The 19500-nt window shown below is 37.2% G+C and overlaps 1 protein-coding gene across 26 annotated transcripts in view; it reads right to left on the bottom strand.

Annotated features, from left to right (window-relative positions):
* Window positions 1-19500, bottom strand: part of VPS13B (vacuolar protein sorting 13 homolog B) — a 613015-nt gene that overhangs the window by 511157 nt on the left and 82358 nt on the right. The window contains exon 18 of one of the 26 annotated variants that reach the window (XR_004972429.1): window positions 13173-13874. The exons of 24 other annotated variants lie outside the window; for them this stretch is intronic. Coding sequence is in view for 1 of the 2 variants with exons in the window: in XM_036337878.1 (XP_036193771.1) it covers window positions 7597-7619 (23 nt within the window). In the remaining variant the exon portion in view is untranslated. Of the gene's footprint in view, window positions 1-7525; window positions 7620-13172; window positions 13875-19500 lie in introns of those variants that run through there. One more of the 26 variants, XM_036337878.1, reaches the window with a different exon arrangement.

Here is a 19500-nt window from a genome sequence, read left to right as displayed (position 1 = left end):
CAAAATTCTGACTAGTAAAGAATAAAATTAAGAAGAATGTCCTAGTTCTTCCTGGTAACTCTTTTGATTTGGAATCTATCCAAAATCATGTTAATTTTTCACTAATGTACTTACTGACTCATCTTCAAGCTACACATTCATATTCCTTAGGTGTCCAGTATGACCCATAACTTTTCTTATTTGTTCTAATCAAATCTTTGCTTTCTAATTTTATTACTTTTAATCTAAAGCACATTTTAACCTTTATACTTCTTCCTAGTCTTGGATATTCACTTTATATGAATAACAATATGACCAATTTAGAAATAATATCCAGTGCAATGTGCATTATATTTTGCATTCCTTCCTCCATGACATCAATATAAATAAACAGAAATGAATCAAGGTGAAATACCAATCTCTGATGAAGACTGAAGATGCCAAACCATCAGTAATTATACTTTGCACAAGGCAATGAATGATATGTATTTGTTAGGGCGCGTAATGGCAAGACACAAATCCAACTTAAGCTAGCAAAAAAAAACTTAGATTAATTTACTTAAGGAATACAAAGAAGGGTTGATAACAGTGAGAAGGAAAAAAAATAAGGCCTCAAAAGCAATTGGTGCCAGAGTCAAATGAATCCAGAATTCTTGTCACTTTAGATTACGCTAATTCTCTGGGGACCTGATTTCTAACTTCCCAATTCCTACATTTTGTCTTCTTCCACTAGAAAAAAACTAACCTTATTTTCTCTTAGCCAGGAGTACAACTATATGCTGAGTCCACTAAGTTCTTCTACAGAATCTCCAAATGTAGAGGCCTTGGGGACCCCAAACCAAGAACCTATATAGCAACTCTATTTTAATAATTTTTCAAAGTAACTTAAATCACCATATTTTCTTATTAACAATTATCTCCCATGATTTAATTATATCCTTTAAATGATTGACTTTGCTTATTCACTAGCAAAGACAGATCTCCTAGCTCCCAACCACTAAACTATAGATGGTGTCAGAGGATGAAAACAAAGGAGTGATCTTAAGAATTGGTAGAATTTGTAAACTATTTACATTCTGAATAGTCACCAAAAAAAGCAGACATATAAACGCTTACCATTTTTAGACATTCTCCAAAATAAATACTAGTTATTGGGGATAGAGCAGAGGACTAAATGAGGGGCGGTACCTGCCCTCATGGAACAAACCTATTTTCTACTAAAAAAAAGATACTTGAAGAACTGACATTTGAGCTCAGTTCTGAAAGATAAACTTAATAAATAGGTGAAATAGAGGAAGAAGAGCACTGCAGAAAGACGGAATAGCTTGAGTAAGGCCCTAAGACAAAAGGCTAGCTCCTTTGCGACGCTAAAAGGTTAATAAAGTACAGGGCCAGAATTCTGTCTTTATCCTTCAACTAATAGGAAGTTAGTGAAGGGTGAGTGCTGTGATCACATTTGATTTTTTCAAAGTCTAGACAATGGATTAGAAAGGGGGGGAAAAGGAGTTGCACTGGAATGACAGAAGCAAAGGTGGCGAGAAATGAATGGACTATTACAGTAATTTGAAAATAAATTTAATAATACTTGGTGGTTGCTTTACTATATATACCTGATTAAACAGGTAAAAAGTAACCATTACCATAATCAACTTATCCTATATATTTGAATGAGGCACTTTTATTGAGAGCTTGTTTGGAGGTTCTAGCTGGGGAGTGCAGCTACTCGTATACCCTTGACCTAAGACCAGTCTTCTCCTCGGGGGAAAAGTCGAGTGCTTAGATGGATCAATGAGGGAAGAGGGGGTCACCTGCCTAGCCAGCCAGCTCAGCTGAATCAACCCTGGAGATCAATGGGGTGACAGATGTCGCAGCCAGATCGCCCTCACATCCAGGATGAGGCACTTTTCTTTAACAAAATTATTTAAAAATTAAAATGAAGATTATCTAGAGTTCAAAACCCCTATTCCTCAGTATCAGATTGAGTGAAAATTACAGGAATAAATACGCTAATTTTTTCATAAAATATATCAAAAAGTACAATGTTTTAAATAGGCACCAAATGAAAAGTACAAAGCTATAAAGTACAATAGTCCCCACTTCTCCATGGGATATATACATCCTAAGATGAAGGATACCAAACCTTTTATATACTATGTTGTTTTCTATATATACATACATATGTAAGATAAAGTTTAACTTATAAATTGGGCACAGTAAGAGATTAACAACAATAACTAACCCTATATAATAAAAGCCTAATGTGCTAAGTGTCCGACCATTCGTTCAACCAGTCGCTATTACGCACACTGACCACCAGGGGGCAGACACTCTGACCAGTAGGTTAGCTTGCTGCTGAGGTCCAGCCTATAGGACTGGGCGAGACAGACCGGACATGCCCTGGAGCCCTCTCATGCTCCCTCCCAGGCCCGGACAGTGCCCTGGTGTGGTCCCTCGGCCTGGCCTGCACCCTCTCACAATCCAGGACCCCATGGGGGATGTTGGAGAGCCACAGGCTAAGCCGAGGGAAAGCAACTATAAGAATATACTGTAATATAAGTTGTATGAATGTGGTCTTTCTCTCAAAAATATCTTATTGTATTGTGTTCAACTTTTCATTTAAGAAAGCACTTTATAGCTTATCTTTGGCAACTCTGAAGTGCCAGCATCACTACTCTTGTAGTTTAGGTCCATTATTAAGTGAAATAAGGGTAGCAGCACAGTACTACCTTGATAGTCAATCTGATAACCCAGACAGCTACTAAGTGACTAGAAGGCAAGTGGCAAACCCAGCATGAATATGCTGGACAAAGGGATGATTCATGTCTGGGGCAGGACTGAGTGCAAAGGCACAAGATTTCATCACTAGTCAGAACAGTGTGCAATTTAAAACTTACGAATTGTTTATTTCTGGAATTTTCCCCTTCAGTACTTTCAAACCACAGCTGACTGTGGATAACTAAACTGTGGAAAGCAAAACCTTGAATAAGGAAGAGCTATTATTATATACCAGAAGTCAGAAAATCTTTTCTGGTAAACAGCCAGAAAGTATGTGTTTTTTGCAATGTAGGACAAAAGCAGCCACAGACAATATTTAAAGGAACAAGTGTGGTTATGTTCCAATAAAATTTTATTTACAAAAGAAAGCAGTGAGCCAGATTTTCCAACCCCTGATTTATGGAATGAGAGAAAATGCAAAAGCTGAGATGAGTTGTCAGATCAGATACCTGTCCAATAAGAAACAATGCAATAGGTATCCGAGCATGCAAATATAATCCTATCTAATAATAGACAAACATGGTAATTAACCATACCTCCGCTACGCTTCCCATTGGCTAATCAGCAGGATATGCAAATTAACTGCCAACAAAGATGGCAAACAGCAGCCACACAGCCGAAGTGCACATGAGGCTTGCTTGCTCCAGTGACAGAGGAAGCCAAGGTTTCCCGCCTGCCGCAGCCCAGCTCTGAGCTCCAGATGCAACAAGGTTGCAATTATAGAAGCTAAACAAACCCAGAAACCTGCTTTCAGCTGCCAGAGGGCTCAGAGCTTAGAGCACCAGTGATGGCAACAGAGTTTCAATTATAGAAGCTAAACAAACCCAGATACCCGCTTTCAACCAGCCATAGCCTCAGAGCTGGAGCTGGCTCTCAGCTCCAGTAAAAGAAAAAAAAAAAGAGGCTGGGAGCTTCAGTCACCCACCAGCCTGAAAATGGCCCTCAGCCCCTGACCCAGACTGGCCAGGCACCCCAGTGGGGACCCCCCCACCTTGAAGGGGGTGTGACCAGCTGCAAACAGCCATCAGCCCCTCATCCAGGCTGGCCAGCACCCAAGCAGGACCCCCACCCTGATCCGGGACACCCTTCAGGGCAAACCAGCCAGCCCCCACCTGTGCACCAGGCCTCTATCCTATATAGTAAAAGGACGTTGACCGGTTATCTCAGTTGGTTAGAGCGTGGTGCTAATAGTAAAAGGGTAATATGCAAACTGACCCTAACAGCAGAAAGACTGGGAATGACTGGTCACTGTGACACACACTGACCACCAGGGGGCAGACGCTCAATGCAGGAGCTGCCCTTTGGTGGTCAGTGTGCTCTCACAGTGGGGAGCTCTACTCAGCCACAAGCCAGGTTGATGGCTGCCAGTACAGCGGTGGTGGTGGTAGCCTCTCCTGCCTCCTTAGCAGCGCTAAGGATGTCCGACTGCAGCTTAAGTCTGCTCCCTGTTGGCAAGTGGACATCCCCCGAGGGCTGCCAGGCTGCCAGAGGGATGTCTGAATGCCATCTTAGGCCCATTCCCCCGGGGAGCGGGCATAACCCAGCAATTTGTCACCCCCGAGGGGTCCCAGACTGCAAGAGGGCACAGGCCGGGCTGAGGGACCTCCTACCCCCGAGTGCACAAATTTTTGTGCACTGGGCCTCTAGTCCTATATAATAAAAGCATAACATGCAAATCGACCAAACGGCTGAATGACCATTTGGCAGGGGGCGGGCGGCAAGCAGGCAGTGCCAGGCCACCCAATGCACGTGCCAGCAGGCAGAGGGAGGGTACAGCAATGGGGTGCGGGGGGGCCAACACCATTCCTTGATCGCCTGCCTGGTCGCCTTCCGCAGAGGGAGGCCATGGGCAGTGGCAGGGCGATTCAGGGCAGGGCCACCCAGCGCTGTCCCCAGATAGGCCTGCTGGGGTCACCTCTCGCAGAGGGAGGCCACCAGCAGCAGTGGGGCAACAGGGGGGGTGGGGCAGGGAGCAGGCCTAAGCCATCAGTTAGACAGCCCCTGAGGGCTCCCAGACTGCAAGAGGGTGCAGGCCGGGCTGAAGGACCGCTCAAGGGCACGTATTTTCATACACCAGGCTTCTAGTATAACCAATAATTACCTTAAAACACACACAAACACACACACACACACACACACACACACACACACACTAAGATGGGTAGTCAACAGATAGATGCCTTCATATTTCTGGAAACAGTGGAAAATACTACATCCACAGGGCTAACATTAACAAAAAGCCTCCAGAATCTACAGCAATCTGGAAAGGGAAACACAATTAGACATCCAGCAACTGAAATGGGAGTTCAACATAACAGCATGGGTCAACTCAAAACTAATTTCAATCAGTAGAGCTAAGGCACATGGTCACAGCAGGATTAACTACAAAAGGGAGCAAATGTCCCTGAGTCACCTGGATGTGTATTTCTTAAATCATCCCCAGATTAATGACAGGATCAGACCCAGACCCTGAGGCAGGGCTGATAAAAACGGGCAGAGATCATGTGTTCTAGCTGTAGGGAAGAGTAAAGTGGGTGTGGAATATCAAGCAGGCCCTTGAGAGGTGAAAAATTACTAAAGAGTCACTACTACTTATGAGAAAACATCCACAAAAGCAGGTCAAGTCAGGTAGGAAAGAAATGAGTAATTATTTTACTGATAAGTTCTGTTTTCCGATTTATATATAATATTAACCTCACATCACATGAAATTTTCTGTTTTTCCTCATGCTCAATTAAATTTTAGTAAGTTAGTGAATAAAGCTGTTTCTAATTACTCGCTAATAAAAAATTTTGTCAGAGAACAATTTACTTTTGACATTAAAATCAGGAGTTAGTTATTGCATTTGACTATTAAAACTAATGGCCTATGATATTTACTTTCATTGAATATTTGCAATAAATTTTAATCCAGTTATCATGATTAAGTAGTAATAACTGAAAGATACTTCATAAGATGTGAGTCTAAACCAGGGGTGGGCAAACTTTTTGACTCGAGGGCCACAATGGGTTCTTAAACTGGACCGGAGGGCCGGAACAAAAGCATGGATGGAGTGTTTGTGTGAACTAATATAAATTCAAAGTAAACATCATTACATAAAAGGGTACCGTCTTTTTTTTTCAATAGTTTTATTCATTTCAAACGGGCTGGATCCGGCCCGAGGGCCGTAGTTTGCCCACGGCTAGTCTAAACAATATGCACGCTAGATTTTGTCAGAAACCCTCAGTAAAACAGTAACTACAATATAGAATGATGTATATAATCAAAGATTAAATATTATTTTTCCCACATAGACTGAAAATTCTTTATAAACTGGGTCCAAATCTAGCCATTACTAGGTTCTAAATATCTTTTGAAGTGAGCTGATATATTAATCACAATACCACAAAGGAGAAAATAATCTGCTTGTGTGAATGAGAGAAGTATTTGCATAGGAAATACTAATACTAAATATTAATATTACATTCAAATAGGAAGGAGGTAATCAATCAGAGATTTTTTTCTATCTGGCAAATCCAAGAAAATGTGATGAACTTGGTAAGAGGGATTTGATTCAACCAGAGGTAAGAAATGAGGGAGAAATGAAGCTGTGAGACCCATGTCCTAAAGTTTAGGATCCTGCCAGGACTCTTAGTTTATCCTAAAGGCAACAGGGAGCCCCTGGTAATTCATGACAGGAGTTATGGGGTCACTCTTGTCTTCTTGGTACAGAGTTTAGAAATGCTGAGCCCAGAAGTGCCTTAGGAGCCAGATGAGGAAAAGGGGGGAAGCTAAATCCAACCTTGACAGGAGCACCGTCCAAGAGATCAAGTGTTTCCAGGGAAAAGGAAGGAGGGAACATGAGGCCACCTCCCCAAAATCCTTTCAACCCCAAACTGCTGACTGGCTTTGGTCCCAATCCCACCATCAGCGTCTGTCAGGGTCCTGTCTAGAGGCCCCACAGAACACAATGCTGATTACTCAACCTGTTCAGTGCTTTATTGAACCAAGGTCCTAACCAATAACTCATCAGACCCTTGAAGCACAACCCTTCTCACATGCTGAGATTCACAATCCAGAGGTGGCTGTCTTTATTGTCATTGCTTCCATGGCATTTTCTCTTGACTATTTCCAAACTTTAAAATGTAAAGATTTTGTCCCTATAGACACACATATGCTCCTGCTGCAGGCTGTCATGCTCACTAAAATACTTCCACAGCAGTTTGTGTGCATGTGTGTGTATATCATTGTGCATCTACCACTATCCATTCATCCATTCATTTGTTTGTTGGTCTGTCCATCAGTGAAAAGCAAGTTCTGACTAGTCAGGCCCCAGGGCTCAAAGCAGGGTAATCTCTTCCAAAAAAAAATATCAGAGGAGGGAAGACTCCCAAACTCATTTTCCAAGGCCAGCATAAACCTCATACTAAAGCCAGATAAGGGCACTACAAAAAAGGAAATTACAGACCAATGACAGATGAATACAGATGCAAATATTCTCAATAAAATATTAGCAAACCAAATTCAGAAGCACATTAAAAGGATCATTCACCATGATCAAGTGGGATTTATCCCTGGGATAAAAGAGTGATTCAAAAGATGCAAATCAATAAATGTGGTACTTCATATTAATAGAATGAAAAAAATCATATGATCATCTCAATAAACACAGAAAAAAAGCATTTTACAAAACTCAACATCCATTCATGTAAACATTTTTAACAAGTTAGGTATAGAAGGAACATACCTCAACATAATAGAGGCCATATATGACAAGCCCACAGCTAACATAAAACACAATGATGAAAAGCTTTTTCTCTAAGATCAGGAAGAAGAAAAGGTGCCCACTCTCACCACTTCTTTTCAACATAATACTGTAGGACTAGCTGGAGCAATCAGACAAGAAAAAGAGACAAAAGATATCAGAACCAATGTCAATGCCAATAATTTTAATTTAAAAGGGGGGAAAAATTTTTAAAGGCATCAGAATCAGAAAGACCTCAAATTGTTTCTATTTACAGATGACATTTCATATATAGAAAATCCTAAAGACTCCAACAAAACCTTTTATATCTAATCAATGAATTCAGTAAAGTTGTAGGAAACAAAATTAACATTAAAGAATCAGTAGCATTTCCATGTACTAATGAGAAATTATCTGAAAGAATAATGAAGAAAATCCCATTTACAAAAGAACCCAAACCAATACAATATCGTCCTATATAATAAAACCCTAATATGCAAATCGACCAAACAGTAGAACAAATGGCAGAAAGACTTGCACTATGACACACACTGACCACCAGGGGGCAGACGCTCAATACAGGAGCATCTGCCTCCCCCTCCCCCCATCCAGAGGGAGGTGACCAGCAGCTGCAGCAATCAGGGGCGGGGCCAGGCCAGCAAGCGTCCCACCAGTCACCTCCCACAAACAGCAAGTGGGACATTTCCCCCCCCCCCCCCCCCCCCCCCGAGGGCGCAGGCCAGGCTGGGGGACACAATGTATTCTGTATGAAGATCTCAATGGTTTTTCTTTTACCAACGTAGGAAAAAAATCCTAAAGTTTATGTAACCAAACACACACACACACACACACACACACACACACACACAAACACACACACCGGCATAAGCAAAGCAATTCTGGGGGGGAAAAAAGAACAAAGCAGGAGGCCACACACTTCCTGATTTGAAGCTATATTATAAAGCTAAAGCAATCAATTAAAAACTGACACAGCCCAGCTGGCATGGCTCAGTGGCCCAGCAGTGATTTATGATCCTGGAGGTCACAGTTCAATTCCCAGTCAGGGCATATGCCCAGGTTTCGGGCTTGATCCCCAGTGTAGGGCATACAGGATGTGGCCAATCAATGAGTCTCTCCTTTCATTGATGTTTCTCTCTCTCTCTCCCTCTCCCTTCCTCTCTGAAATCAATAAAAAAAAATTTTAAATTGACACACAGACAATGGAACAGAATCAAGAGCCAAGAAATAACACCCATGCATATATAGTCAACTAATATTTAACAAAAGGACCAAAAATACTCAATGGAAAAAGATATTCTCTTCAATAAATGATACTAGGAAAATCAGATATTCACATATAAAAGAATGAAACTAGACTCCTATCTTACACCATTCAGCAAAATTAACTCAAAATGGATTAAAGGCTTAAATCAAAGACCTGAAACCATAAAACTCCTAAAAAAGAAAACATGGGAGTTGAGAGGGAAGATCCTTGACAATGGATCTTGGCAATGATTTTTTGGATATGACACTAAAACACAAGTAACAAAGTAAGAAATAAGCAAATGCTGCTGCAATGAACATGACTGTGATAGGCAGGTAGACAGACATGAGCAGAGCAGAGAAGGTCACCAGATAGAAAAGCCACAGGTAATTAGCAAGGCACAATTGCAGGGTAACCTTTCCTCCCCTAGCATATCACTTGTCAGGTGGTTTGGACTTCCTGATCTTTCTCCCTAGAAATAACATCTAAGCCTCAGTTGTATTTCAGCTCCAGGCCCAGAAAAGCAAAAAAACCAGACCAACAACCGAATGGCTGACCTCAAGGCCAGCTGCATTGATTTGTGGTTACCAGAGGCAGGTTATGAGGATTAGGGGAATTAGATGATGGTCAAAAGGTATAAAATTCCAATTACATGATAAATAGTATTGGGAATATAATGTACAACGTGATGATTAAAGTTAACATTTCTGTATGGTATATTTGCCTAAGAGAGTAAATCCTAAAAGTTCTCATCACAAGGGTAGATTTTCTTCTTTTGTATCAATTGGAAGCAATGGATATTAACTAAACTTATTGTGGTAATCATTTTTCAATGTATGTAAGTCATTATACTGTATACCTTAAACTTATACAGTGCTGCATGTCAATTATATCTCAATAAAACGTAAATGAAAAATCTGCTACACTAGCATATTAACAGAGAGGTCCTATACCTTTCATACAATCTGAACTTTTACACATTATAGGAGGATATCTCTAAAATTTTATATGGCAAAGTTAGTCCTTTTTGTATCTGCTGACTAAAGGTGGTCATGTAATTCGCTCTGTAGCAATGGCTTTCCCATTTTATAATCAAGATAACAAAATGAGAGTAAGCGTAAGAATTAATGGACTTGTGGGAAATGAAGGTGTCTGGCTGATAAGCTCTTATAACCAAGAATCACCCCTGCCCCTTAGTTACTTGGTCACCCAAGACAGTTCCCACATACACTTTTATTTTCCTACTTAAAAAAAAAAAAAAAAAGTTATCCCTATAGGAAAGGTAGTTACGCATTAAATTTTGTTTTTTAAGCCCTTGTAACATGTAAGTTTATTTTCCACTACCAGACATTCAATTTCCAAGCAGTTTCAGAAATACTCTATGTCTAACATGACGGCACTAAAATGTAAGCATATAATGTATGTACACAGAAACAGTACAATCTCAACTTGAGATATGCTCAGTGAAATCAAATGGTGGCCAAGACAGAAATACATTAACACTAACGTGTAGTGCTATAGAAGTGTTCCCCCAAGAGAACATAGCTCAATGGGGTGTAAGTTTCAGAACACTGGAGACAATAAAAACAATTATGTGATGGAAGCATTAGAAGTGAGGAGCAGAAAATATCTGGTATAAAATAAAGTACTTTGTTTTGGAAAATTACTCATAGGATAAAGAATGCTGACTCCCAAAATACATGTGTACAAATGAGGTTCAATAAAGGAAACAGGATTCTGGCGGAACATTCATCTGCCCTCTTCTCTTTATTCACTTACACATAGAACTAGTCCATCTGATTTATTATTCATGACTGTGTTCATATTCAAAAAGCATTAAGCACATTCTTAATTCTCTAAACTATACTCATAGAAAAATAATTATGCATGTGGTTCTTAGTAATTGTCACAATAACTCTACATGAAGTAAAAAGGAATCTTTAAATTCAATAAACATTCATATCATGCAAAATTTATATTGGGGCACTTTAAAAGTCACAAGATTCCTAAAAGTAATATCATTTTACTCTAATTTAAATAACAAGGATATAATTTTACTGGTAGTTCTTAATGCAAATCTAACTCAACTCTTTATTTTTAGAGAAGGATAAATTTATAGTCAATGCCTCTATCTGGAAAGAAAAATTTTTAACAGCTCAAATATATGTATTCTAGAACCACTTGGAGGTATATTTTAGAACTTATTGGAGATGTTTTTCAGATGGGATAAAACTGAAAAGGGGAAACAGAAAAACTGTATCACTATGCCTCAGTCTTTTTCCTACAGGGTTAAAGAACTAGTCAACAACTCCAAAACCTTTTTTATATGCACACCTGGGAAGAATACTGAATCCGTAACTTTGCTCAGAGTTACACTGATGTGGTTTTAGACCAGATGTTTAAATGTTACAGTATGTACATTTTCTTCCCCTCTTCTAAGGCAGAAGTAAAGTAAGAGGAATATTTGACTTCACTCCACAAGAGACCTATTTAATAGTTTGGCGGTTATGTAAGTAAAGGTAGCTTGGCTAAGTCAATGTTGACGACATACAGAACGACATGATCCTAATGAGTTGGAAAATATTGGCTCTCATGAGAATAGACCAGATGCTACTGAGCTGAGAAAGCTACTGTATTATTGAATTTCATTTTTATGAGGTAAAATTTATTATTCAACCATTAAGGTATCCCACATGAAATCTTGCATAAAAATACTTTTACAGTTACTTTCTGGAAAGTCGATTTTTATTTTAGCATTAAGACATCACTTAAATGAGGGATTCAAATGTCCATATGATCACCTTTAGCACAGATTTTGAAGTGTGTTAGTACTTTCCCTGCAAACATCAGATTAATGGAACTAGGCTATCAACAAAACAATGAACTACCTGAATAAGGAAAAAGTGGTAGCAAGTCCTTGTTTTCCTGAGAAAACAAAAATCATCTGTGACTTTGTATTTTATCTTCTGGAAAAATAAATAAGGATTAGAATTTCTATAATTTTAGTGCCATCAAAAACATGAACAGCAAAAATATGTAATCCAATAATCCCAACTAATAATACATATTCAGTTCAAACTTCTACTTTATTCTTTATTTAATTAAGTTTCCTATATTTGCTATTCTTTTATTACATAATTTCTAATTTCTTACTCAATTTCTGGCCTCTCCTAAATTTCAATAACTGAAAATTGAAAATATTCTTATTACCTGACAGTGAGAATAAGACATTCACTACAGAAACATCTATATGTAACATGCAGGTTAATAAAATTCAATGCAAAAAATTAAATCGCTAAATTAGCACAGAACTTTTTTATCATTTATTTTAATATCTTCAAATTTTATCCTGATTTTTGTAAGAACTGATGAAGAAAAATGAATCATTGGAGCTTTAAAGAATAACTCAATATTCAGATAAATATTTACTTTAAGCCTCTTACATAAACATATTCACAAAAAAGAAACTAAAAAAGTGATTCAATAAAAATTATCTCTTGTTTTTTTGATGTCTAACGATATAGGGTTTGTTAAAGAAAACATATTTTCTTCCTAAAGGCATGTTTTAGTTTTGATGTTTGAAATTATATTTGATATCATATATCTGAAGCACCATTACTAATCCAACATGTATGATGAGAAGACTGAGGCACAAAGTTTTTGCAAATTCTTTTTTATGACTCAATAAAATCCAACAACCTAATGTTACTTGATTTTATTTATACAGACCTGTTAAGTTATTAAAAGGAAAAAATGTTAAATATGCAGTTTTTTAATAATCAAGTTAATAAAATAGTAAAAAATTTTGTACCTGTAATCAAAGAATTAAAAATGTTTCTGTGGTCTGGTTCTTTATGTAAGAATGCAGAATAAATGGGACACATATAAAACTTAACTATCAAATTAATTTATTTCCTTTGAGTTAATAAAATTATTTATATTATTCCACAACCTAATTTGGTTACCCTTCGCTAAGAGTGCTGTGTTATTATAACCATGGAATCAATAACCAAGTTTTCTTACATATCAAGATTTCAAAATAAACATTTTTCACATTTAAAATGTTCCAGAAATGTCTAACACTTTACATGTACATGAACTTCCCATGATCCTGTGCTGTTCCTCTTGCCATTTCTTCTTAAATGGTATAAAAAGCAATACAAGCATACCTCAGAGATATTGCAAGTTAGGTTCCAGACTACCACAATAAAGCAAATACAGCAATAAAGCAAGTCACATAAATTTTTTGGTTTCCCAGGGCACATAAAAGTTATTATGTTCATACTATATTATAGTCTTTTAATTGTGTAATAGCATTATGTCTAAAAAATAAACAGATCTTAATTTAAAAATACTACATTGCTAAACAATGCTAACACATCATCTAAATCTGCAGCGAATCATACTCTTTTTGCTGGTGGAAGATCTTACCTTGATGTCAATGCCTGCTGACTGATCAGGGTAATGGTTGCTAAAGGTTGAAGTGACTGTGGCAATTTCTTAAAATAAGACAATAAAGTCTGCCCAACAGACTGATTCCTTCTTTCACAAACGACTTCTCTGTAGCATGTGATTTTTGGTGTTTGATAGCATTTTACCCACAGTAATTCTTTCAAAATTTAAGTGAATCTTCTCAAAACCTGCTACTGGTTTATCAACTAAGTTTATATAATATTCAAAATTCTTTGTTGTCCTTTCAAGAATCTTCACAGCAACTTTACTAGGAGTAGATTCCTCAAGAAAACACTTTCTTTGTGCATTATTAAGACGCAATTCCTCATCTGTTAAAGTTTGATCATGAGATTGCAGCAATTCAGTCACATTATAATTCTAGTTCTCTTGCTATTTCTACATCTGCAATTACTTCCTCCACTGAAGTCTTTAACCCCTGAAAGTCATCCATGAGGGTTGGAATCAACTTCATCCACACTCTGTTAATGATGTTATTCTGTTGTCTTCCCATGAACCATGAATGTTCTTAATGGCATTTAGAAGAGTAAATCCTTTCCAGTAAGTTTTCAATTTACTTTGCCCAGATCCATCAGAGAAATCACTATCGACAGCAGCTATAGCCTTACAAAGTGTATTTGTTAAATAAGAATTGAAAGTTGAAATTATTCCTTTATCGGTAGCCTGAAAAATGGATGTTATGTTAGCAGGCATGAACACAACATTATTCTTGTACATCTCCATCAGAGCTCTTGGGTGACCAAATGCATTATCAATGAGCAGTAATATTTTGAAAGGAATCTTTTTTCTGAGCATATCTCAACAATAGGCTTAAAATATTCAGTAAACCATATTGTAAACAGATGTGCTATCATCCAGGCTTTGTTGTTCCATTTAGAAAGCACAGGCAGAGTAGATATAGTGTAATTCTTAAGTGCCCTGAATTTTTAGAATGCTAAATGAGCACTAGCTTCAACTTAAGTCATCAGCTATAGTTAGTCCCAGCAAGAAAGTCTACCTATTCTTTGAAGCCAGGCATGGACTTCTCCTCTCTAACTTTCAAAGTCCTAGATGGGGTTTTCTTCCAATAAAAGACTATTTCATCTACATTGAAAATCTGTTGTTTAGTGTAGCCATCTTTATTATTTATCTTAGCTAGATCTCTGGATAACTTGCTGCAGCTTTACATCAGCACTTGTTGCTTTACTTGGCACTTTTTTTTTTTTAAATATATTTTATTGATTTTTTACAGAGAGGAAGGGAGAGAGATAGAGAGTTAGAAACATCGATGAGAGAGAAACATCGATCAGCTGCCTCCTGCACATCTCCTACTGGGGATGTGCCCGCAACCCAGGTACATGCCCTTGACCAGAATTGAACCTGGGACCTTTCAGTCCGCAGGCCGAGGCTCTATCCACTGAGCCAAACCGGTTTCGGCTACTTGGCACTTTTATATTTTATGGAGATGGCCCCTTTCCATTTTTAAACCTCATGAATTAACTTCTGCTTGCTTCAAATTTTTCTTCTGCAGCTTCCTTATCTCTTTCAACCTTCATAAAATTGAAGAAAAGAGTGGGGCCTTGCTCTGGGCTCAGTTTTAGCTAAGGGAATGTTGCACTGGCTTTATCTGTGCAGACCAATAAAACTTTCATCATATCAGCAATTAGCTGCTTTACTTTCTTATCATTCATGTGTTCAATGGAGTAACACTTTTAATGTTCTTCAAGAACTTTTCCTTTGCTTTCACAGCTTGGCTACTTGGAGCAAGAGGCCTAGCTTTTCACCTATCTGGGCTTTCTACATGCCTTCCTCACTAAGCTTAATAATATCAAGGTTTTTATTTAAAATGAGAGGCATGCAACTCTTCCTTTCACTTGGACACTTAGAGGCCACTGTAGGGTTATTAATTGGCCTAATTTCAATATTGTCGTGTCTCAGGGAACAGGGAGGAGAGGGGAGAGAGACAGGAGAACGGCCGGTCAATCCAGCAGTCAGAACACACACAACACTTAAGTTCGCCCTCTTTATACAGGTGTGGTTCATGGTGCCCCAAAAGAATTAAAATAGTAACACCAAAGATCACTGATCATACATCATCATAACAATTATAGTAATAATGAACAAGTTTGAAATATTGCAAGAATTATCAAAACGAGACACAGAGATAAGAAGTGAGCAAATGCTGTTAGAAAAATGGCACCAACAAGATTTTCTGGACACAGGGTTGCCACAAACTTTCAATAAGTGAAAAAACAGTATCTCTGAATCACACTAAAGTGAAAAGCAATAAAATGAGATATGTCTGTACTACATTTTCTTACTAAGGAATTTTAAAATCTGAAAAGCATATAATTGATTGTTATTATCAAATTATTGTAGTTCTTTCATTGAAAAGATATGAGTTTTTCTTTTTGTTATTCAGGCATTTCTCACTCCTGTCCTCTTTCTAAAACCCGAATTTTAAGAAGGAGTCACAAAAAATTTTAATGCCTGTTCTCACACACACACACACACACAAAAATTAGAGCAATAATTGCATGTACTAATAAAGTACACCTTTCCTGTTTATAAATATAATAAACATAATAGAAGTTTCTCTTACTACATTATATGCATTCTATTTGATCCTACTTGATTCTTTTCAAGCTCTTAGTAGTAACCAACGAAGTTTATTTCAAACCCCAGTCTGCAATTAATAAAATGGGAAATAGAAATTCAATTATAAGTGAACTTTTCTGAAAATGCCAAAAACTATTAAAAATTCAGATAATAGTGTTGTTTTGGTGGTGGTAGATGCAGCACATACAAAAATTTCTTACTGCAAGCAGAACATGTTGAAGAATAGGCATGGAGAAAGCAAAGATAAAAAGAGAAGAAATCAATCTAGACGGTTACCATCACTAAAACTGTTGGCCATGGGAATCAAGCTGAGTAATAAGTATAAGTAGGATTCTGTGATTTAAAAAAAAGTTTGAAAGAATATAATGATAAAGTCCCAGAAGTAGGATCAACAACAAAAAAGAAACAAACCAATTCTAAATGATAACAGAGTCCAATGTAAAGATGTACTTGAGGGTACAAATGAGAGAAAATTTAGACAGAAGGTGATCATCAGGAAAGTGAAAAGACAAACCACAGGACTGCAGAAAATGTTTATAAACCATATATCTGATAAGAGATTTGTATTCGAATATAAACAATTGTGCAACTTAAAACTAAAGGATACATAGGCCAAGTAAACAAAGACCTTAGTAGACATTTCTCCACACAAAAATATATAGTCAGTAAGCATAGGAAAAGATCCTCAACCTCATTAGCCATGAGGGAAATACAAATCCAAACCACAATGAGACACTACTTCCTTCATACCCAGATGGCTACAACCAAAAGAAAGGTAATAAAAGTATGGTGAGGATGTGGGAAAACTGGAACTCTCATACAGCACAGGTGGGAATATACAATGGTATAAACAGTCTGGCAATTTTTCAAAAAGTTAAATACAGAGTTACCATATGGCCCCACAATTCTACACCCAGATATACATCCATGAGAAATACGAACATGAGTATATGTCCACACAAAAACTTATAGATGAATGTTGGTAGCAACAATATTCATAACTGTCAAAAGTACAAATAATCCATATGTCCACCATCTGATGAGTGGATGAACAAAATGTGGTATATACACACAATGGAATATTACTCGACAAAAAGAGAAATGAAGTATGGATACAAGCTCCAATGGACAAACTTCTAAAACAGTACACTAAAGTGAAAGAATTTAGTCACAAAGACTGTATTTGAGTGTCCAGAATAGGCAAATCCATAGTGACAAAAAAAGATTAGTGTTGACTAGGGCTGGAGCATGAATGGCTCAGGAGTGATGGCTAAAGAATGTGGGACTTTTTAGGGTAATGACAAGACTCTAAAATAAGACTGTGGTGATGGACACAGAACTCTGAATACACTATACGCTTAATACTGTATACCTGAAAGGGTGAATGTATGGTATGTGAATTATAGCTCAATAACGCTGTTTTCAGAGAGGACAAAAAGAACGAGAAGATGGAGAGAAACCAAGGTAAGACATTTCTGGTTTGAGAGGGAAAAGGCGGAGAGGGGGAGGGTAGGCAAAGACATGAATGTGGAAAAATGCAATTTTTTGATGATCAAGAAGACAAGTATAGTGTTAAATCCAAAGGAAAATACTGATTTTAACTTGTGGTAAAGCACTCGTTATCAAAGGACAAAGAATAATGTAGGACAGTATTATCAAAATAGAATTATATTCAATAAGGACAGAGAGAAAAGCCACTAGAGTGAAGAATAGGAAAAAACACTGGATGTTGTGGGTTAGTAATGATCAATAATAAGAGAGCAAGATGTAGGAAGGTAGGCTAGAGACACAAATTATTATAGAAGTTGAGGCAGGAACATTGAAGAGAAGTACTAGTACTTGGCTTATAGTCAACTTTAGACCAGAAGAACAATGGTTCTTCTTCCACACATTATCAGAATATAAGTCTGAAAGACTCAAGAATGTACACAGCCTACATAATCACTTAATTAATGTAGTAAATGAGAACTAGCTATAATGTAAAGCAAAGGATCACATGCTTAAACCAAACATATTAAACAAAGTTTAACAGTGCTAAGTATTGTCTATTAATAGCCCATAGATGCAAGATAATAAAATGCTAAACCTTACACCTTAAATATATATTTCCTGGATCATTATAAGATAGAAATTTTGGAGACAATACTACAAACACAACATCAAGAATAAAATGAACAAAATAAGATTTTGGCTAGCAAAAGAAAAACATAAGATAACTGGGCATTTGGAAATATGGCTTATTAAAATTATTTTAGCTGATCCTTTTAATTTATCTATTATAAATTTTACAGCTGCTTTATTTGATAAAAATAAACTTCCTCGGCAGAGGTGAAAACATCCTAACAGCATTCCACTTTCCTCAATTCCCGTAATCTGCAATAAATCAATTCTACACATTTTAGGTTTCTCAGTGATAGACCATCAGGTTATGAATCACATATTTTATAGTTACTTCTTTGATTGTTTTTAATACCTGTGACTGCATTCTGTTAAGGCAAATAGTTTCAGAATAAGAAATTTTAAATAAAATGTTTTTACAGCACAGTCCACTTGATAAATTTAGAAAAGGAAAGAGGGGTTTAGTTGGGTTTAAAAAAAGGAAAATTATAGAAGTAATTAAAATCACCACCTGCTTATTGATATAAATTGTGGAGCTAGGCGTGCAGACACACAAAAAAATTTAAAATAAAAAAGGTAGATTATTATTGTAAGACAATAAACCAAAAAAACCCTGGAGAGAACATTACAGGAAACAGAAATTTGACGAGCAATTTTATTAAATGAGATAAATTCACAGTGCTAAATAGTATCAGCAATAAAGGCCTCACTGTAGCAGGCCTCGTGGATAAAGATCTAAAAGAAAAGATTTTATCCAAAAAGTAACTCCACATAAAATAATGGCCATATGAAAAGCAATACCACAATGTCTTGGTCAATTTGGACTGCTATAACAAAATTCACAATCTGGGGTAGCCTATAAACAATAGAAATTTATTTCTCACTGTTCTGGATGGAGGCTGGGTGCCAACATGGTCAGGTTCTGGTGAGAACCTCTTCCAGGTTGCAGACTGCTGACTTCTCTCTGTGTCTTTACATGGTATAAGGCGCAAGGAAGCTCTCTCTGGCTTCTTTATAGAAGAACATTAATTTCATTCATGAGGACTCCACCCTCCATCATCGAATCACCTCTCAAAGACCCCACTTTCTAATACCATTACACTAGGCCTTAGAATTTTCAAAAGATGAATTATGGTGGAAACAAACATTCAGACTATAACACATATCTAGTCTTCTTAAATATTCATCAATTCAAAAACTTTTTTTGAATGAAACAAAATTTATATAACATAAAATCTGTCCTTTTTAAAGCGTACAATTATGTGGAATTGAGCATATTCACAATCATAAAAACACCACCACAATCTAATTTCAGTACATTTTCATTACCACCAAAGAAACTCATATCCATTAGCAATCACTTCCATTCCTCTTTCTCCTCACACTCTGGACCATTAATCTACTATATGTCCCTGCAGATTTGCCTGCTCTAAGCATTTCATATAAATGAAATCATAAAATGTGACTTTTTACATCTGGCTTCTACTCCTTAGCATGCTGTTTTCAAGGCTCTCCACATTGTAGAATGTATCAGTACTTCATTCCTTTTTATGTCTGAATAATATTCCACTGT

This window comes from Myotis myotis, unplaced genomic scaffold (genome assembly GCF_014108235.1).
Source record: "Myotis myotis isolate mMyoMyo1 unplaced genomic scaffold, mMyoMyo1.p scaffold_m19_p_16, whole genome shotgun sequence".
NCBI lineage: Eukaryota > Metazoa > Chordata > Mammalia > Chiroptera > Vespertilionidae > Myotis > Myotis myotis.
This window is presented reverse-complemented; position numbering and strand designations above follow the sequence as displayed.